Genomic DNA, 23,218 nt, shown 5'->3' with positions numbered 1-23,218 from the left:
TTTAGCTGATTTTCAGGGTGTATTAATACGGAAACCCATGACGCACTTGTGGTTTTTGCATGAGATACTCTTCCACAACATAAAATCGTCAGCTCTTTAATTTGCAACAGTTGCACAAAAGCACAGTTCTTTGGTTTGGTTTGATCAGATTTTTTTCATGTTACATGAACAGCAATTTTTTCCCCCAAAAACAACCCCAGCGTCACTTATATGTGGGTATACTGTACTGTAAATCGGATATGTATTTAGCGTGTGAGAAAAAAAAAAGACACTACTGTCGTGCTCATCTTACCTATACGTCATCAAGAGGCAACAATGTCACAATTTCTCAACAAAACATGCAGACAGGCACAAAAAGCAGTGAATTTTGAAAGAGCCGAGAACAGTCACAGGTGAAAAGAAATATATGAATAATAAATATTTGGACGGAGAGGTCACAGCAGGGATGGGAAAATTCTGCACTAGCCAGATGGTCAGTGAAATTGCCACAAATGTGTGCATACTAGACCTACACATGAGGCAACGCTTAGTAACGTAACATTTTTGTAATTAGTGCAGATGTGTCATTACAAGGACACATTCAGTTAAATCCCACAAATTTTTGTAGCCTATACAACTACATAATACGATCTGATTAAAAAAAAAAAAAAAAAAAAAAAAAGCATCACGCCGTACAGGGTGAACATATCTTAGCTACATAGCTACAATTGAGATGCCTATAAATGCCACAATTGAGTGTTACATTGATATTTAAATTCCCACGCATTGGGTATTTTTTGGTAGGCTCATCTAGTGTTTTGGAACACAAAGCATTATGGTTATGTAACTCAAATGTCTGTCTTGTTGTGTGATCCACAGTCTGAATAGTGTCACTACCCGATCGTGACGGGCTACCAGATCGCGACATATTGCTACTGCGAACCGACGTCACTTCCCCTGGACCGATAACGGTAGATATACTATACAATATATATGTACAGTGGGGCAAATAAGTATTTAGTCAACCACCAATTGTGCAAGATCTACTACTTGAAAATATTAGAGACACCTGTAATTGTCAACATGGGTAAACCTCAATCATGAGAGACAGAATGTGGAAAAGTATTAATGGCACCTGTTTTAACTCATTATCGGTATAAAAGACACCTGTCCACAATCTCAGTCAGTCACACTCCAAACTCCACTATGGCCAAGACCAAAGAGCTGTCGAAGGACACCAGAGACAAAATTGTAGACCGGAACCAGGCTGAGAAGACTGAAACTGCAATAGGTAAAACGCTTCGTGTAAAGAAATCAACAGTGGGTGCAATTGTTATAAAATGGAAGACATACAAGACCACTGATTATCTCCCTCGATCTGGGGCTCCATGCAAGATCTCACCCCATGGCGTCAAAATGATAACAAGAACAGTGAGCAAAAATCCCAGAACCACACGGGGGGACCTAGTGAATTACCTACAGCACTGCCAGACTTGTCCCCCTGCTGAAGCCAGTGCACGTCCAGGCCCGTCTGCGGTTCGCTGGAGAGCATTTGGATGATACAGAAAAGGACTGGGAGAATGTGTTATGGTCAGATGAAACCAAAATAGAACTTTTTGGTAGAAATGCAGGTTCTCGTGTTTGGAGGAGAAAGAATACTGAATTGCATCTGAAGAACACCATACCCACTGTGAAGCATTGGGGTGGAAACATCATGCTTTGGGGCTGTTTTTCTGCAAAGGGACCAGGACGACTGATCTGTGTAAAGGAAAGAATGAATGGGGCCATGTATCGAGAGATTCTGAGTGAAAATATCCTTCCATCAGCAACGGCATTGAAGATGAGACGTGGCTGGGCAAATTCCAGCATGACAATGATCCCAAACACACAGCCAGGGCAACAAAGGAGTGGCTTCGTAAGAAGCATTTCAAGTTCCTGGAGTGGTCTAGCCAGTCTCCAGATTTCAACCTCATTGAAAATCTGTGGAGGGAGGAGAAAGTCCGCGTTGCCCGACGACAGCCCCAAAACATCACTGCTCTAGAGGAGATCTGCATGGAGGAATGGGTCAAAATACCAGCAACAGTGTCTGGAAAGCTTGTGAAGAGTTACAGAAAACGTTTGGCCTCAGTTATTGCCAACAAAGGGTACACAACAAAGTATTGAGATGAACTTTTGGTATTGACCAAATACTTATTTTCCACCATGATTTGCAAATAAATTCTTCAGTGTGACTGACTGAGATTGTGGACAGGTGTCTTTTATACCGATAATGAGTTAAAACAGGTCCCATCAATATAGGTAACGAGTGGAGCCTCATTAGACCTAGTTAGAAGAGGTAAGACCTCTTTACCAGCCAGAAATCTTGCTTGTTTGTGGGTGACCAAATACTTATTTTCCACTCCAATTTGGAAATAAATTCTTTAAAAATCAAACAATATGATTTTCTGTTTTTTTTTTCCACATTCTGTCTCTCATGGTTGAGGTTTACCCATGTTGACAATTACAGGCCTCTCTAATGTTTTCAAGTGGGAGAACTTGCACACTTAGTGGTTGAGTAATTACTTATTTGCCCCAATGTACATGATAGATTAAACAATTAAAAAAAAAATTTTTTTTTTTCTTTTTTTTCTTTTTTTTTTTTTGTGATGAAGGTCTCTGAATGGTTTACTTAGGGTGAGGGGTGAGGTAGAAAATTAGGTATGTAAGAAAAGCACTGTGTAAATTCTCGAAATAAAGTTTATGGATCCTCAGGGGAGAAGCATTGTTGCTGCATATTCTTTTATATTAGATGGCAGTATACTGTACACCTGAAAGCTGCTTGCAATCCACCACAATCAAAAGAAGAATTTTAGCGTGCCGCAATGCTACTAAGTTGAATCATGTGCTAAATTCAGACATATAAAACATACTATTCAACCCAAATGCCAGACTATTCCATAAATAATTTATACGTTCGAATCGCTCACATATATAAGTATAAAGACAACGGAGGAAGTGACGTAGCGCAGTCAAGTGAACAGCCGATTGCAATTGGGTAGCCATACTGCTAATTAACGGCAGACTGCAAGCAACTTTGAGGTGCATACCGCCATCTAGTGAATATAGAATATGCAGCACCCATTACTCCACCCTTACAATCTATACATCAACAAAAATGTCTTCCTTACATACCTAACTGTCTTCCTCTTCCCTCACCCCAATTAAACCTTTCAGAGAACATTCACGCTGTTCAAATTTGAATTTTTTTCAGATATCTATAGGTAAACTACTGTAGCCTTTTTAGTTTGTCTTTGATAAGATGTATATAAGAAAGTGTAAAAATGTACGAAGGTTTCAGAGTCCTATACAGTGGCACCTCGAAATCCGAACACCTCGACATACGATCCTTTCGACATCCGACGTAAAATTTGACTCATCGTTTGACATCTGACGATTTGCTCGAAATATGACAATTTACAACAGTGTCGCAATTTAATTGTTTTTCCCCAAGACGGTGGATTTTCTTGTGAGAAAAATCAACATGGGTCCCAAGAATCTTAGTGCAGGTAGTGAAAAAAGGTAGTGGGATCAATTCAATGGTGGGAGTTCTACCATTGAAATTAAGATGGAAATGATGGAATATGTCTACGATCTTGACAGTCCTCCTCCGACCTCGGTTCACCAGTCTTAATAAGTTAAGGTGACAAGTATTATTATTGTAACATGAGCATGGAAGTCGCCAGCATCGTCAGGTTTTTAATCATTTATTTCAGAACTTGTGCAATACACAACTACAGCGAACGGTAGCCGACGCCAACAACAGAACATGAAAAGTGAAAGTAAAAACGCACCTGTCTGTTCAGGAACAGCATGCAAAACACAACCGCCACATTAGAACCCGATTCGTTACATAATTATCATTATAATATTATTATTCCGATTTTTTTTTTTTGTATTGCTATGTGTAATTGCTATTTGTAGTTGTACCTGCAATATTTATGAATGATTTAGCTTCGGTTTTCGGGCTGTGGAACAAATTAATTAATTTATAATGTATTTTTATGGGAAAATCTCGACAAAAAAGAAAAAGAAAAATGTATTTTTATCATTTAATCTAATATGTATATGTCTATATCTGCCGTCATTGCTCGAGAGGAAGTGACGTTATTGCGCGTATGCGCAGTAGCAATCTCTCGTGATCCGATAGCTCGCCACGATCGGCTAGTGACAAATATCGTCCGCAACTGTGTTTAATAAACAGTTAATTTTGTTGAAATTTCTCGCCATTATGGACCTGAAAAAACAAATTAAGCAGTAGTTAGCTTCCTGTTTGACTCAGTGGGATATTCTGTATTCCAGCCACCAGTAGCTTTAAGCTGATATACTTTTGTGGCTTAAACATTAAGGGATTTGTAGGCATAAAAAATATGTGTGGTATCAAAATGACAGTTGAGACTTGATCGGGGCATCGTTTCCATGCATAGAGCAGTCACGCCCCTTTTATATCTGAGGTCTTGTGATTTGTGCATCCTTAAGTAGTAAAGCAGAAAGATGGCCTGAATGCTAAAGGGCACTGCTTGTATTGTGTGTTTTCTTTTTCTAATGTCATTTTTTAAACACCCAGGGAGCATTCATTGGAATCCGGGTGATTAATGACTGCTTCCCACACGCGTACTTTCCATCGCAGTGTGAGTATGCTGCTGGGTGTTCACAGTGGATTCATCAGAGTCCCATATGTTGCGTGGTTACTCGCCCACCTGTGTCACAAACAAGACTCCTTGTCACTGCTCGAAAGGCAGCACGTCAAAATCCAAACTTCTTACTGTCGGTGACAGTAATTGGTAGTGAAAAAAATGACAATCATGCACTGTGGAACTCAGTAAATACCAGCTATTTTTCTGGTTTTAAACTCCACTCCACCGCAAATACGATGGAATCTGTAATGTCAAACAGCAAGTATTTTAGATTCATAATGACGACAGTTATTTTCAGTCGAAAAACACAAACAAATTAGGAAGTGACATTGCAATGTACTGCATGAATATTCAGTGTCACATAGTGCGTTCAGATTATACCATGTTGTGGGTTGTGAATGGAATTACTGGAAGCTTAACAAGTCCTCGAGCCCTACTACCCACCATCAGACGAACAACACAAAAAGTGCACTGGGTGTGGCCTGGATTCAAACAAAGCCAACCCCCAGCGGGTCAGCATCTTGCGCGTGGACTGTATAGACAAGCGAATTGGGGCCAGCCGAGAGGATCCAGGGCAAGTCTGGTCCATGGATGGGGAGACGGAGGAGGGAGAGGGCTAAATGCTGTCGGATATATGGAGGTGGGGGTTACGAGGATGTGGAGGATCTGGATTATCGTTCAATTAAATACAAATCTCTAGGCAGCAATAGGAGCAGTCATCAACTGATGTTTATCAGCTTATTTTAAGGTTGTTATCAGGCACACTGAGTTTTAAATGTTACCCTTAAAACCATCATATCATATATCTCTACAAAGTCCTCCAACTTCAATGAAGGGGATAGATTGTCGGCCATCTCGATATGGATTTTATTCCTACTTTATTCTTAAGTGTCTGCACCCGAAAACGCTTTTTTTTTCATTCCCTCAGACAAAATCCACCGCTGGCTGCTTTTAAGTCCCCTTTTCCATAGGAAGGGGGGGTTAGGCTCCTAATGGAGACCTCACCCCAAGCCTGTCCCCTGAGCTTGTCCATCCAAACCACAAAATGAGGATGACAGTTGGGGGCATTTAGCGTGGGAGTAAGTGGGGGAAGGATGATTCTGGGTCAGAGACAGGCCTTTTAATCTAGGCATGGTCAACACGTGCGCATACACCAACACACCAGACGGGACAGCCCAGTTCTTACTTACCTTACATTTACACACGCCATTTTATTCATCAATACAGTAGATGCAATCATGAGTAAAAGACATCATATTACCATAGCCTAGATACTGTAACCCCCCACGCGCCACTGGGTTACAATGGGAGACAACGCCCTTGTCTATACAATAACCCCAAAGGTGCAACCAGGCGATGAAGATTCCACAAAACCCGGCTCAGATGACATATTAAATATGAACGGGCCTGAACCACTGATCTCCTTTTTAGAGTTCTACCTCCCCAATTGCTCTGTTTTAATGATCGAGTGTGTGCTCAGAAAGACTGAAGTCAATTTTCAGAGCCCCTTTCCAAGCATTTCCCGTTCTTGTCCCTCGTTATCAAATAAAAAGACGAACAATAAAAGTATTTCATTTATTTAAAAAAAAAAGAGCACTTTAAATTGAAATCACTCAATAACAACTTATCTTGGGATGTTGTCTAATTGTCATGTCCCAAGCATGTGAGTAAAATTGGCAGTTTTGTACAAAATGTTGAGGGTTACAGAGGAATCTACAATGCCCCAAAAGGTACAAGTAGGCAAAACACACACAACTATGTACGTTTGCCAAGGGGAAATTTGGAAATACAGTGGTACCTCGACATATGATCGCCTCGACACACGATCTTTTCGACACCCGACGGAAAATCTGACTCGCCATTTGGTTCTACCGTAGACTTCATAATATATTGGGGGGACACAGGGAGCAGGGCCGATTAACAACAGGCATATCTCCATCAAAGCTGACCGAGTGGAAACACAGACAAAGAGCTTTTTACGTTGACAATTCTTGTGAATAAATGCTTAAATCCCTGAATTCTTTACAGATATGGACGTAAAACAGTCTCGATTCTTTGTTAAAAGAGCAAAGAACCGCGCAGATAGCATTTATTTTACGTAAATATGTCGAATGTGCTGCTAGTCTTTAAGGCACTGTGGTGCCGCCTTATCACCATAAAGAGCTTTTTACGTTGAAAATTCTTGTGAATAAATGCTTAAATCCCTGAAATATTTTTAGATATGAACATAAAACAGTCTCGATTCTTGGTTAAAAGCAAAAAACCGGGCAGTTAGCATTTATTTTACGTAAATATTGCGTATTATGACGCCAAAGTCATAGCGGTTAATTTCTCCTATTGATTTTTTTCACAACGTTTCAAAATGCATGCATGGTACGAAAAATATAATAATTACCTTGAATCCTCAAACAAATCACTCCTGAGACAATCCTTCCTGTTTGAATGTGTTACAGCTTTCGTACTTTTTCAACCTAAATCCGGCGTTGGATCGCTGCATGTGTTTGAGAACAACTGCGACCGACTTTGACCGACTGAAGCAGAGTGTGGGACGGCCCCCTACTTGAAGATGTGGCGCAATGTCTGGTGAATGTGTCCCATCGATATCATTATGAAGTCTATGGTTCTACATCCGACGACATGCTCGAAATACGACGATATATGACAGTGCCGCAGTTTCTTTGTTTTCAACGCAAAACGGACGCACAGCGGATTTTCTTGTAAGAGATCTCAACATGGGTTCCAAGAATGTTGGTGCAGGTGGTGAAAAAAGGAAAAAGGTTAGGCCTGCCATTGAAATAAAGATAGAAATGATCGGAAAATATGAGCGTGGTGTGTGCATCCGTGAACTGGCTCGATAATTCGGTCGTAGAATGTCTATGATTTCAGCGGTACTCCTCCTACATCCGTTCGCCAGTCTTTATAAGTGAAGGTGACAATTATTATTATTGTAACATCGCCAAAAAAATTGCCAGCTTCGTCAGCTTTTTAATCATTTATTTCAGAACTTGTGCAACACAACATGCCTACTGTCTGCCGCAGCTGAACATGAAAAGTAAAAGTAAAAAGTAATTTTACCCTCTTTCACGTCAGCCACGCTGTGCATTCAGGTACACCACGCAAAACACATCCGCCACATTAGAACCTGAATTGTTACATTATTGCATGTGTTATTATTATTATTATTACTATTATTATATTATTATTCCAATTTTTATTCATAATGTACTAGTATTTATTTTGCTCTGTGTAATGCTATTTGCAATAGTACGAGCAGTATTTATTAAGGATTTAGAGTAGGTTTTCGGGCTGTGGAACGAATTAATGGAATTATAATGTTTTCCTTTATGGAAAAATCCTGCTCGACATACGACCATTTTGACTTACAACCCAGGTCATGGAACTAATTAATTCGTATACGTAAAGGTACCACTGTAAAATAGTTAACTCATTCCCGATCTATTTTGAATGGGAGAGGTTGTCAGCGAATCACGGTGCCTTGCCCTCTCAGTCAAAATAGAAGGGGAAGTCAAGTGACGTCAATGGTGCTGAAACATGAATATTCACAGCCAGTCTTCAGGGACAGTGGCCACTACAGTGGAGAGCTATTCAAAAGTTTATTTTTCTTATATGAACGTAATAAAAACACATTACCCTTTATTGTGACAATTTGTGACAAGTGAATATTTTTGTCATTAAAAAAAATAACTGTGTTTATTGTTGTCAGTGACAAGCAATGAACTAATAGTAGTTGATTTGAGCGTTTCCTCGTTGTGTAACAATAGCTGTATATTTGTTGTTTATCCTTTTGTTGTACATTACGATAGTGGTATGTTTATTGACACCCCTACCCATGTTAGAAATCATCTCACACGTCTTTTAGCAATTTACTTACTTACGCAAAACTTAAATGTTTTTGTTCACTCCCTGACTGACTCATAGATAAATGCCACTAACTCTGGTCCACAATTGAAGAAAAGTCAGTTCTATCTTCAAAGTCAAGACAAGACTCTGCATATCAATTTGTTTCCATGATTCTCCAAGTATAAGTCTTTCATTTTGTCAGATTCCCATTTGCTTGTAATTAAATATAAGAATAGGATACTTTGTAGTGGGTTGGTGTGGCAAAGGGGGCTCTTGCATTTCTTTCAGGGTAGGTCAGAAATTTACAACATGCATAGATGGATTAATGGTGGAGCAACAGACTCCTCTAGTGGTCCTGTTTGTCATTGCAGATGGAAACCAGGGCGAATTAGGGTCTGGTTTGGGGTTATTTAAATGGCCCCTTTTCAAAATAGAACCAGACAGAAAAACACAAAGACAAAAGTCCACTGCCCCCCCCCCCCCTCCCTGAACTAAGTGTTTTACACCATTACATGTCATGATTAATTGAATACTGACAAGAGATTTTTCTTACTCATTAATTTTTTTAATGTGTGACTTATAGATAACAGTGACATAATCATAGACGGCCAAAAATATTTGAGAGAATATTTGAAAAAAGACATATGAGGTGTCAATGAAAATTACAATTTTGCATTTTTAAAATAATTCATATTCCTTATCTTATTTGGCAACCTAAAAATAATTTTGCACTATTCTGAAGTATTAAACAGCATAAGAGTTGAATATAGATTAACTTGTTCCAACCAGTAATCTAGATAACTATAAAATTGTAAGACAATGTTTAATATATAATATAATAATATTGTAATTTCGAATGACTGCAGATACTGACTCCCGAACAATAACTCTGATATGAAAATAATGAGCATATTCGTAATTGTCTTTGCTGAACTCCAACATCACAACAAATAAGTATACTAGTATATATCATCATACAGTATATCAGAATATCAGTGGTAAACCAAGCAATGATCAAAATTATATTTACATGCACTTTCCTAAATAAACAGACACAAATATTAACAAAGAGATAATTACACTTAGTAACAGAACACTAACAGAATAAACTTCACAAAATCAGACTATTTGGTCTGCATCTGCCCTTCACTGAAAATGTACATGGATACATTCAGCCATGAGATGGCAGCAGTAGCAAAGAGAAGAACACGTCATTGCTGAGAAGGGACAGGAGTGTTGGGAAAAAGAACTGCAACCCTCCAATTAGGGAAAGAGCTTTTAATCCCTTGGGAGTCCTTCAATTTTAATGGCTGAATCAGCACAATATACAGAAGAAGAAAAAATAAAAGGGAAGTACATCAGTTAAAAAGATGTGATGGATTAAAGTGCAGGGCATTTTCAGTCTTTAACGGTGCGGTAAAGAGACCAAGAGCAGATTAAATATTATACATAGAGCACTTTTTTAAAATGAAATTTTACAAACAGTGTTGTTTTAATTTTCGTCTTAGTCTTTAATAATAATTATTAGTGTTAGTCATATTTTAGTCATCTCAAAATGTGTTTGTCTTCATCTAGTTTTAGTCGACGTTTACTAAAAATGTTTTTGTCTGTAAAATTAAAAACTGTGACTCCAACAATAAAAAATAAAGGTTTCCAATTATTTCGAATGAACATTGACATACAAGCACATAATGTAGCATCTACAACTACAACGCCAACCAGGTGATTATACACACTCAGCAGGAAAACTACATTGTATTCAATTAATTATACCCAGTTGGAAACCACGAACTGCCAGAGGTGGGTAGAGTAGCCAAAACTTTTACTCGGGTAAAAGTAGCGTTACTTCAAAATAATATTACTCAAGTAAGAGTAAAAGTAGTCATTCAAAATATGTACTCAACTACAAGTAAAAAAAGTATCCAGTGAAAGGAATACTCAAGTAATGAGTAACATTTTGAGTAACTGCTTGTTTTTGTTTGTAATTTTTTTAAACAATGGTATTTTTTTTTCTCTCAGCACAAACTTATCTATATCAACTGTTACAAGGATACTGTACAATGAGCTATTACAATATAAACTACATTATATTCAATTAATTATACCCACTTGGACACCACGAACTGTCAGAGGTGGGTAGAGTAGCCAAAAATTTTACTCGGGTAAAAGTAGCGTTACTTCAAAATAATATTACTCAAGTAAGAGTAAAAGTAGTCATTCAAAATATGTACTCAAGTACAGGTAAAAAAAAGTATCCAGTGAAAGGAATACTCAGGTAATGAGTAACATTTTGAGTAACTGCTTGTTTTTGTTTGTAATTTTTTTAAACAATGGTATTTTTTTTTCTCTCGGCACAAACTTATCCATATCAACTGTTATAATGATACTGTACAATGAGCCAAAGAGCATGAGTGCCCTGCCTTCTAGTGGAGAAAATATACTGTAGTTCCTCCATGGTTACTATTATGAAATTAAAAGGATCAGATCTCCGGTTTTCCGTGATCAATCGGTGCCAAACAAAAACTGGGAGAGTTTTAAATGTGCAATTTCGATTCATCTTGAGGGTAGCGCTCTATGTCAAATACTTCATTTGTTACGGTGCTTTAAAGGTGGGTGATTGAACAGGCTTGCGTGATCATAGAACGGCAAGCTTGCGTCTGATTGGTGTAATGAAGTCATATGATTAATGTTGCGAAGTCTCATTGGTGAAATTAGTAGTGCTACCCTTGGCAATAGCATCGCTAGTGAAACAAATAATAATTCTAATATGTAGAATGAAGAGGAAAAATGTAACGACTCTTCTGTAGCCCAAAGTAGCGGAGTAATAGTAGCGTTTATTTCTTCACAATTCTACTCAAGTAAAGGTAAAACGTATGGCTTGGTAAAACTACGCTTAGGACTACATTTTTCTCAAAAAGTTACTCAAGTAACTGTAACGGAGTACATGTAACGCGTACCCACCTCTGCGAACTGTATGTAAAAAAAGGTTTGAGAGTCTGAGAGTTGAAGAGGATGCTTGCCGTTAGCACTACCCTGAAGCAAACGCGAACGATAGGCTAATGCTACTAGTTACATTGAGTGTGTGATGATCACTCAGCACAGACCTTTAAAGGCTATAAAGCAACATTGCATGTTCTCTCTGGGCAAGATAAGAAAACACATCTTACTGTGTGTGCAAGCCTGGAGAGGACAGCTGCGAGTCGGGCGGGGGGGTGCAGCACGTCACAAGTGACACAACCAGACAGTGCTATGATGTAGGCTAACTAAAGACTACACATTAAATGTCACACATTGCGAACATGTGACGGAAACTATTGCTCAATTGCGTCTCGCTCTCGTCAGACGAAAACTGGCATTCGTCTAATTGTTTTAATCTCCCACAACACGTTTTTACATCATTTTCATCTCGTCATCGTCATGAAAAAATTGTTGCTTGATGAAATATTTTCGTTATAGTCATCGTTGACTATGAACAGTACTGATTTCAAAGTTGAAGCTAAAAGTGTTTGACATTGGCGGCCCAAGGCTAGTCAGATACATGAGCAGACATCGCAGGAATATTTGACTAAATTTGATGAGACCTTGCTGATAAGAATTTACATGGTGGTTGGAATGAAAGTTTCATTGTACTGGTGCCATCTCATACAATTGAGGAAAATGGTTACAATTCTTGCAATGTGTAAAGGAGAGAGAAACTAAAATGCAAAATGTAATGATAGAGTCCCAAACACATAACTGCAGCATAAAAATAATTATGCCCCAGGGCGACAAATGTCTTCTACAACTGAATCAGTGAGTTGATTTAGCAGCAAATGTTATGCAGCAATACAATGTGAGGGGAAAAAATACAGTTTTAGAATCGCTCTGAAATATTGTCATCATTCATGTCACTTACATTGTCATCTAAAAACACATTTGTGTTTATTTAAATGAAATCTAAAATTGTACTGTACACTTCCTTTCAATATAAACACAAATCGCCAGAGGCAGTTTCTCTCGACACAGCTCATCTGCTTAAAGACAATTTTGGAAATAAACTCTCAAGCTCAAACGCACGCAGTGGGAAATAAACAGTCCTGCATGCACTTGTCCATGGAAATAAACACTCATAAGTCTTGTTGCACATACCAGCTGCAAGAACTAACACGTTTATATTCCAAGGGCCCTGACACCTTGAAGTGGACACACACGCACGCACATAAGGCCGTGTGTCTTGATAACAACTGACACAAGATTCGTCACGGAGCACTTAAAGTAACAAGCAAAGAAAAACAATGACTAAGAACCACAATGGTAGATGTCGAAATCAGGCATGAGTCAAAAATGTTATTCTTTCAGGAACGCTAACATTTGAATGAAATCTTCAGGAAAATATACGTTGAGTACAGTAAGTTAAAGTAGAGTAACGTCTGTTTCCAGTGGTGAATGAAGTACTCACTTTTTTTCTTACTTATAGAGGTAGAGACACAGAGGCAAAAAATACTTAAGTAAAAGTACAAGTAGCTAAGAAAAAAATTACTCTGGTAAAAGTAAAAAAGCACTTCCTTTAAATTTGCTTTACAAGTAAAAAGTAAAAGTATTTTCTCCTGCATAATGCAAAACGATATATACATATACATACAGAGATCTGAGTCAATATTCAAAGAAGGAACCAGAAAATCTATTGACGTCTTAATTTTATTTCAACTGTTCAGAATGGGGAAAAAAAAAAAACAATAAAATTGACTGCACTGTAAACAGAAAAAAATCCTAAACTTATAGGCTGTTAAGACACAACAATTGTGTTGCGGAATGGCCTCGCCTTTGGATGGTGACGGTGAAAACGGTAGGCGAAAATGGCCATTCTTGAAACCGGCCTTCAAAGCGGAACGATTCGGTTGCAGCAATTGCTCCTCAACCATATGAATGGAACGCTCTCGCTCAGATGACCGCAGCGCTCACACACGTCACTTTTGGCATGCGCAGTCTTTGCTAGTAAACATTCAAATGAGGTTGTTGTCAAGGAAGTGCATCATTGGCTGTCATCTTGTAAAACTGCACTGCCCTCCCAAGCCTGGCATGAACACTACATCATTTTCACGCGGAATTGCGACATCGATTGAATGGAAACGGAACCGAGACGCAACCATGTAAATGCAAACATAAAATTTGTCGTATTCTTGGAGCGTCACCATGTAAATGGCCCCTTAGTTGCTGGCAATCTGCCAATAAACTATCAGGTGCATACCCCTACCTGCTGTACAAGAGTATGCGGTACCCATCTGAAGGCGCGCTGCTCTCACTATTGCTTTTTATTGGACAATATCTTCTTCACCCGCCTAATCTTGCTTGTACTTGTGTTGCTGCCTCTAGTGCTCAATTACGTTATAGTTGCAAATACAAAACTATCAATTCACAATAAGAATAAAACAAGACAAACAAAGGTAATGTGTAATGCAAGCGACAATTTGGAAAGTAATGGAGTAAAAGTACAGATATGTGGTGAAAAATGCAGTGAAGTAAAAGAAAAAAAGTTCCACTTCATATTTGTACTCAAAGTACAATGTTCAGTAACAAAATACTTTTACTTTATTACATTCCATCGCCATTTGTCTTTCCTGTTTTTTCTTGTAAAGTAAACCAGAACGGCCTGCGCTGGAGCTACTCATATTTTTCTACTTTGACTAAAATCATATATAATCCATAATCCTCATTCATTATCTGTACCGCTTATCCCCATGATGTTTGTGGGGGTGCTGGAGCCCCTCCCAAATGACTATGCGGAGGGTTGCCAGCCAATCACAGGGCACAAAGAGATAAACGACCTTTCACGCTCAGATTCAGACCTACGGACAATTTTGTGTATTTAATTAACCTAGCAAGCACGTATTGGGGATATGAGAAGAAATTATAGTACAAGGTGAAACCCCAAGCGGGCATAGTAAGAACATGCTCCACACAGGAAGCACGGAGTCAGTGACTGAATCCTTGACAAAAGAAGCGTGAGGCCTCCTATTAACTAATCATACACCATGCCGCATATTTGAACACCACATTAACACCGGGAGATTTCTCAGTGTGGATAATCATCTGTTGAAAAATCGGTTAAAAGGCACAGGCTTTTTTTTTTTTTATACAATCCTAAAGGCAAAAAATATCATCCAAGTTATTTCTCATCAAGGTCAGACAAAAAGGGCCCTTCCTGTTAAAATGTTAAAGAGGGAGTGACTATGGTGGCAACGGCAAGTGTTACTGATCCTTCATCCATGGGATGTTTTCACTTTGGCGAGTGTGTCACTTCATTAGCTTCTTATCTAAACAGAGGCAGAAACACAGGGTCAGGATGGCCCTGACAACGGGGAGGTTGTCCAGATATATGACGTTTCCCATCCTATCCAAGGTTGAACCTCCCAGGCGGGCTTCAATCTTACATCAAGGTCAGAGGGAGGATGGGATGCCAAAAACAAAGGGAGGTACAGAAACTCGAGCATGATTTGGTGAAGCTTGCTTGGCATAAAATAGCCAAAAAAGGAGATCACATAAAAGTGTTCCACAGTAAATGCAAAGAGGGATGTTGATGCTGGGATTTGATTAATTTGACAGTCATTCAATGACTACAACAGGTATGCTGAAAGAGGGGATCACTGCAGGAGACAAATGGAACAAAAAGAGCTATCCTTGAAAAAATAAAAAAGGACAAGAAATGTGATGGTGTGCATTGTTAAAAACACCGTGCCTTCTGAATGGGCGAAACTTTCTTTGTTTCATAAGGCTGGAGGCGAATACACAAAATACTGGTCACGCTGTCTTTCAGCAACGCACCTGCAGTTTCAATGTGCTATTCAGGCTGTTTTTTTAAAATCCAAATTAATAATTCAAATGAGTATAGGTGACTATAGGGGTTTCAAAACTGGATACCACAACCTAGTACACCTAATCATGAAGACACAAATTGCGCTGTTGGGTGGTAACATTGTATGTGTAAGCTCATTTGCTCAATTTTGGATTTACTTCACTAAATATTATACTTTTGGTGTGTCCCCGTAGCATGTTATTTTTAGGCGTTATTTAATCTATGAAAGCTTAACTTTCTGGTAATTGATGAACATCATCTCTTCCCTCACTTATAACAAGTGCAAAGATACATTTGAGTAAGCCTGTTTTGTTGAAAAAAAATATATACCGGACTGTCTCAGAAAATTAGAATACACAATATTCTAATTTTTTGAGACAGTCCTATAGTTAACACCGACTGAAACAGTTTCAACTTTGCAGCCATACATGATCTTAATTGTGTTTCAGACATTTAAGATTTTATATTTGTACAAAGGTTAGCAAGGGACAAGATGGATAGCTTGGAAATGGAAAGTTCTTACCTGCAATTATATACTTGTGAGCTTCGGTAGGCAAAAAGAAGAGAAGAAATAAGAGAAGTTAGTTTGAAAAAAATAACAATATCAAGAAATATGACTGAAACTGCATCAAAAATAGGACTATGACTTGGCAAAGCAGAAAGTAGATGGAGACTTCATATACAGTCAGAGGCGTCGCGTCCCATTAGGCAAACCAGGCAATTGCCTAGGGCCCCCAGCCAGCAGGGGCCTCCAGAGGGTCAACAGATTTAGCACACGCAGCTTTACTGGACTGTCGCAGCGACAAGTTTGACATTGCCAGTGAAAGCCTTGTCTGAGTTCCCTGAAGGGGCCCCTTCACTCGCTCTACACCCCCCCCCCCCCCCCCCGCTTCGTCACGTGATTAAGAGTGTGCGGCGATTTGACTTTTTTAAATTGGCGTACAGCCAAAATGAAGTTATCCTTCTGGAAGCGACAAAAGAAAGAAAGAAAAAGCAGAAGAGGAGAAATGGAAGTAAGACAGCGGTGAGTGTACGATGTTACTGTAGTTTTATGTCCTAATGTAGTAGAAGCCGGCCACTTTGAGTGTCCTAAAAAGCGCTCTATGAGACCGAGGCGTTATTATACCTTTATTAAATATGCTATTGCTGCAAGTCCAACTGTCCCCCTTACTTGCACATGCTCGAAGGGCCCCATGTTGCTTGTTGCCTGGGGCCCTCAGGGACCCTTGCTACGCCTCTGTATACAGTGTATCACAAAAGTTAGTACACCCCTCGCATTTCTGCAGATATTTAAGTATATCTTTTCATGGGACAACACTGATAAAATGACACTTTGACACAATGAAAAATAGTCTGTGTGCTTATATAATAGAGTTAATTTATTTTCCCCTCAAAATAACTCAAAATATAGCCATTACTATCTAAACCCCTGACAACAAAAGTGAGTACACCGCATGGGAACTACGTACATTCACATACAAATTGAGTACTGCTTGTCATTTTCCCTCCAAAATGTCATGTGACCCGTTACAGGAGTGCTGTCAGCATTGCTGCAGAGATTGAAGAGGTGGGGGTTCAGCCTGTTAGTGCTCAGACCAAATGCTGTACTCTACATCAAATTGGTGTGCATTGCTCACACCCCAGGAAGAAGTCTCTTCTGAAGATGGTGGACAAGAAAGCCTGCAAACAGTTTGCTGATGACATGTCAACAAAGCACATGGATTACTGGAACCATGTCCTATGGTCTGATGAGACGAAGATTAATTTGTTTGGTTCCGATTAAAGATACATGATAATATCAGTCGCCGATAATTATCGGCCGATAATGGCACTTATGACGTCACACAGATAATCCAGATAATTAAAAAAATTCAACCGATAATGCAATCTGATAATTATATACTTGATTTAGCCTCTAAATGTGCACAACCGAAGAGGGGAGGGGTTAAGGAGGCGGAGTTACACGACAAGAAATAGTTGAATATTATGGCGGCTGTTACTGAAAAAACGACGCTCTCGCCATCTGCGAAACATGTACCGCAGAAGTTCCACGAGGTCGAAAGAAAGCGTCCTCATTCAAAACCACTAACCCAGCATCCATTTAAAACTGCATCACGAAGATTTTTGGAACGAATACGAGGCTGTTGCTAGCGGAAATGCTAAAGCTATTGTGAACACAAGAGTCGGGTTGTTTGGGAAAGCAGCCCAAGGCGGATGGTAAACTCGCATCTAAGGCTAAACACCGGCACGACTGGAGACCGATAGTCTGCAAGTAGCCGTCTTCCGACGGAGTCCGCCGCTCTGGCCGGTCCGGCAGGCCGCCGCCGCCGCGCCGTTGGCGGGGCAGGCAGAACCCGGTTCCCCGACTTCAGGACCTCTGGCGAACACCCCGGTTTCTCGAGCGTTCCCCACGGCGTGCAAGCAGAGCCAGGCCCCGAATACGCCGCGGCGGAACGGCCAGTGCGGGCAGATTATCCGGTACGAACGTAACCGCCGAGACGAGACACAATTTTTTTTTTTACCAAAATGACCCGAGAGCCAAAGCCCTGGATGAAAAAATAATGCAGTTTATACGACCACCATTCTTCATGAAAAACATGCCAATCACATTTTCACCGCGGACATTTGGAAAAGTGATGTCCAATAAGCAAGCTTATCATGACGGCACAGTGGTTAGATGATCATTTAAACATAGAGAAAACAAAGTCAGCCAGTCAATAATGCATTCAGTATTTAAAATGACGAGCGGTCAGATGACTTTTTAACGCTGCCTTTATTTTCGGCTTAACAAAACTCAGGCACAAAACAACACGCACGGAGATGCGAGCTCCAACTCCATCCAAATCGTACTGCCGTGTATCGGTTTAGCTGCTGTAAAGCAAATGTCGTGAGCGCCGCAAAAGTAAACAAAGCGCTGCAGAATGGGTACATGACATCTCGCTCTTTTGAGTTAATTTTCACAGTTTGCAACAAAGCATATAACATTAGCAATCACTTTTCAAATTAATTTAACTTATTTGCTCAATTACAGTCACAGTAGATAATCAAAACTTATTGGCACTTATTAACCACTTATGAATTTAAATATGCACATTCCTGTTGTAATGAAATAACAATAATATTCTGTAGCCACAAATATTATTCAAAATCTTTTCTTCTTCCAAGTTTTTTTTTTTTTTTAGGATTAAGTATAATAATGTACTGCTTAAAATAAGGCTGTTAAGATTATTTTCAGCTAGCTATTTTTCTTCTAAGAAATCTGAGAGAAATACACTTGAAGCGCTGGCAGATAATTTCACTTTTTTTCCAGTAGATTTACACTTAAAACTGACTCGTTTTAAGGAGGTGTGTTTTGCAGTGTATTAATGCTATATATGTTAGGAATGGCCTACTTTTAAAGGCATTTTTGTGCAACTTAGGTATTTACTCTGTAAGTAATTGTTGCCAAAAGTTTACCATTACACAATGTCAGACAATCTGTCATTATTTAGATGTTGGAATTGAATACTTGTTCATATTTTATGTTGAAAATACAGAGCAATCAATTATATTTTTGCACAGTAATATTTTCTTTTGTCTATACTTTAAAATTTTACATAAATCTTTTAATAGAATTATCGGCTTGACATTATCGGTTATCGGTTGGAACGAGGAGGAAATTATCGGTTATCGGTATCGGCTGAAAAATGCATTATCGTGCATCACTAGTTCCGATTGTCTCAAGCATGTGTGGCAGCGACCAGGTGAGGAGTACAAAGATAAGTGCGTCATGCCTCCAGTCAAGCATGGTGGTGTGAATGACCCTCCCACCTCTTCAATCTCTGCAGCAATGCTGACAGCACTCCTGTAAGGAGTCAGATGACATTTTGGAGGGAAAATGACAAGCAGTACTCAATTTGGACATTTAGGGATGTACCTAGTTCCCATGCGGTGTACTCACTTTTGTTGCCAGGGTTTTAAATATCATTGGCTATATTTTGAGTTATTTTGAGGGGAAAATAAATTAACTCTATTATATAAGCTGCACAGAGACTACTTTTCATTGTGTCAAAGTGTCATTTTGTCAGTGTTGTCCCATGAAAAGATAGATATACTTAAATATCTGCAGAAATACGAGGGGTGTACTCACTTTTGTGATACACTGTACATTTATTGTTTAATAGCACATGTGATTTGCTTTTTCTTTGATTTTGTTATGACAGGTAAGAAGTTCAGCCAAAACAAAGGGTGGTAAAAGAAGTTAAGAAACAAATCCAGTATGTGTTTTGTAGTTTCGAAATTCTAGTCTACTACTAACGGTGGTTAACATATTATGTACACTTGTATGCCCATACTTAATGCTATAAAGATGGTCCAAGATAAAGATTTTATGCAAGTGATGGTTCACGACTCGAAATATATATATATATATTTATTTATTTTTTTGTTACTGTTTTCATCTCAGACACACTGCATATCATAACTCATCCTCATTTTGTTCAGTGCAACTCCAAATGATACAAAGTGCAATCTGATTAAGTAAAAGTTCTTCATGTTGCTCTAAATAGCAAACATCCACCCTCCAAAATAAGAGTAGTCTCAATGTCCCTGAGTATTAGCACGATGTCTTCGCTCCTTCTCTGCGCCCTTCTTTACTTTCTCTCATTCTGCTTTCTCTGCTCTCTTCTTGATCCTCATTATTCCAAACTGGGGTCTCAGAGGGAGCAAACAGTCTATTATCCAAAGATGGAGCTTAAGACAACTTAAATCTCCAGAGGAGTGGCTATTTAGTCAAGTTGAAAGAGCGGAATAGAAGGAGGGAGTGTGTGTCTGGCCTGGCGTTCCCATATCACTTAGGCTAATGTGATTAAGGGGGAGTGAGGGGTGGTGGTGGGAGTGGGGTGAAGAGGGGTCCATTTAGCTCAGAGTGTGTTGGTTCTATGTAAGTGATTCATGTCAGAGAGAGTTGTAGCTATAGATCGAGAGAAGTGGCTGATCTCAGGACTTCAGCTAAATCAAACAAAATAAATAAACTCACAGTAACAGTGAAGCTAATGAAATAACAGTCAAGCTGCCCTTCAGCGAACTATATTTTTTAACTGTCAGACTTGTAGGTGTGGATATGAGCCAAAACCATACAAGAAACCACAGGCTACACTGCTTCTTCATTTTATCAATATACGTATTTGAGGTCAGTGCATGTAAATGTATTCATTACTCCATTAATTTAGTTTGATATACAGTGGCACCTCTGCTTAAATTACAAAATCTACAAAATTAATTGGTTCTGGATGTATATTCTTAACTTGAAAATTCTGTAACAATACGTTAGCACATGCCAAGAGCATTAATGCCCTCTACAGGCTAACTCTGAACCTATGGGAAACAATAAGTCCGGAAATAATTATGCCTTCCCCAGACCACACAATTTTTTTGGTCTTGCCCGACGATCGCAGTCTCAGATTACACGACATTGTCTCATGATGTTGCAGTGTGTCTTGGAAGAGAAGAATCGTCACACTACAAGACCAGATATTGCCTGATCATTCCGTGCTGCCGCGAGTAGCGCGGTCTGACATCTAACATCGTCTGAAGGCGGGACAAGCAGCTGTCAATCAGTAAAGCCCATGGAGGCACTTTGTACCATAACGTGACGGTGGTCTGCTTTATGATCAATACATTCGTTTTAAACAAGACAGAGTTTGGGTTGGAGGAACACAACTGTGTGGTCCGCACGCAACATGCAGTTGTCCCACACTGCCGGTGAAAAATTAGTGAGAGAGAGCGCACACAAAATAAAGCACATGCCTGTAACAAAGTTACACTATTGATTAAAATTCATCAACAAATAGTAGGCGCACATAAGACACATTATGCTGCACGACAAGCAGAAATTCTGACTTGCCAAACTTCCTGCGATATGGTCGTGAGGCATCCGAGATAGTCGGTGGGTATGTCACACTACACGAGGAATTGTGGCCGCCCCCATTTCAAAATGTCAGCCACAACAGCCAACAATTCTTTACGGTGTATCTGTCGGAAAAGAATCGAGTCAGGCATTAATCTGGCCCTGAGAATCAATGCGTATATATCCCTAATATATACTGACTAAATTTCATTCGGATCTATCCACGAATAGCAAAGGAGGAGCAATTTTAGTGTCCTCACCATGGAAAAGAACAGAAAGAAGAATAAAGCGAGTGAGAGCTCCAGACGGTCTAAAAATTAAAAAATGTTTTCAACTTTTTGTATTTTTATAAAGGTTTTGAAAGAAGATACTGTAACTAATACTAAAACAGTGGTACCTTTATTTATAAAATTTGTTCTAGAAATAGTCCCGTAAACTGAAAATTCACATAAGTAGAGACGCATTTTCCATGTAAATGTTTAAGCCTTCCAAAATTCAGACATAAATACTTTATAAAGCACACACATGCAGAAAAGCATGTTAACAATACATGTTACAATTAGATTATTGCACAATAAACATAAAATGAGAGTTGTGCATAACGTAAGAAACAAATAATAAAAGTTAATACTAGAGGTGTGTGAAATTTCCGATTCTTAGATTATTCGCGATTCGGCCGTGGAAGATTCGAGAAGGATTCACAAACATCCAAATTCCGAATATTGAAATATGCCAAGTGAAGCGGAACTAAAACGCAGTCAGAGCAGTCTTCCGGACGCAATGAGGAACAGACCGAAAGTAAACTGTCATACTTGGCATTACCCGGGTAATGACAATGCCCAACTCACGGCTCTGGGTCAACTCATGCCGCTAGATAAAAAAACAATTATACCTGACTGCTGCCAACAGCCGCTACAAACTACGCTCATATAAAGCTACGGTAGATATCACATGTAGAAAGAACTAAATGCGAAATGACAGACTCGGCGGCGTTAGCACATGTATAGAGAACTACATACGAAAGACAGACTCGCCGGCGTTAGTAAACAGCCGCCATCTTAAAGCAGTAGACTTCTCTGGAAGGCTTTTGTAACGAATCTTCTGAGCGAACCTAAATAACATTTTATCTAAAATACTCCTAAATCAGCAAAATCTTGACTTGAATCTTTAAATGATGAAACAGTTATAAAACTTTCACATGTCGAAAATAGACGGAAGGGGAATCATGAAATAACGGGAGCAATTTTAACAACTTTAACGGTTGATTCACAACATTAAATTCATTGAATGTAGTTTAAAGCTGCTGATACAGAATTGGGACTTGAGTATTTTATTTAGTCTTTTGAACTGTTAACTTGATACCGAAATAGTGGTTTATTTAAGCCTGAGAGGATTTTTGTACAATTTTTTGTAATTAATGTACGAAACATTAAAAGCAGCTAATAGCTGGGGGGGGGGGGGGGGGGGGGTGCACCAGCTATTAGCTGATAACTAATCGTTTTATAATCTAATTGTAGCCTCTGAATCGTAATCGATTCATTAGGTGCACAAAGATTCCCACCTCTAATCAATACACTCACATAAAGCTATTGTAAACACCTCATGGCCCAAAGAGTGAATGAAGAGGATGCTGGGATACACACATACAAATACAGTAGAGGCCTCTCTGAGCCAATTGGATGCCAAGAAGATGCTAAGCAATAGCCACTAGCAGTGTAGCTATAAGTATGTTACATTAAGTCAGTGCTTCTCAATTATTTTCTGTTACGCCCCCCCAAGGAAGACGTAAATGTTTCGTGCCCCCCCAAACTCTGTAAATAGTATCATTTGTCTATAATATTACTATTAAAAGTACGCCTCTGCCTCACATTGTAACCGTTTTTTTTTTCTATTAGAGAAAATAACAGAGATCAACTTATAAAGTATTAACTTTATTAATATTGTTTTGTTTGTAACAGAAAAGACATAACGCGCATCAATTTGCCT

The 23,218-nt window shown here is 39.1% G+C and overlaps 1 protein-coding gene across 5 annotated transcripts in view; it reads right to left on the bottom strand.

Annotated features, from left to right (window-relative positions):
* The window catches only part of agrn (agrin), a 526,155-nt gene that overhangs the window by 372,486 nt on the left and 130,451 nt on the right, over positions 1 to 23,218 (bottom strand). For 3 of the 5 annotated variants that reach the window (XM_057830472.1, XM_057830467.1, XM_057830469.1), the window contains exon 3: positions 15,869 to 15,889. The exons of the other annotated variants lie outside the window; for them this stretch is intronic. In XM_057830472.1, coding sequence (XP_057686455.1) covers positions 15,869 to 15,889 — 21 coding nt within the window. The remainder of the gene's footprint in view (positions 1 to 15,868; positions 15,890 to 23,218) is intronic. 5 annotated transcript variants of the gene reach the window in all.

Source organism: Corythoichthys intestinalis, chromosome 2 (genome assembly GCF_030265065.1).
Source record: "Corythoichthys intestinalis isolate RoL2023-P3 chromosome 2, ASM3026506v1, whole genome shotgun sequence".
Classification (NCBI taxonomy): Eukaryota; Metazoa; Chordata; class Actinopteri; order Syngnathiformes; family Syngnathidae; genus Corythoichthys; species Corythoichthys intestinalis.
Note: the sequence above shows the minus strand (reverse complement) of the source record. Positions and strands in the feature narration are given on the sequence as shown.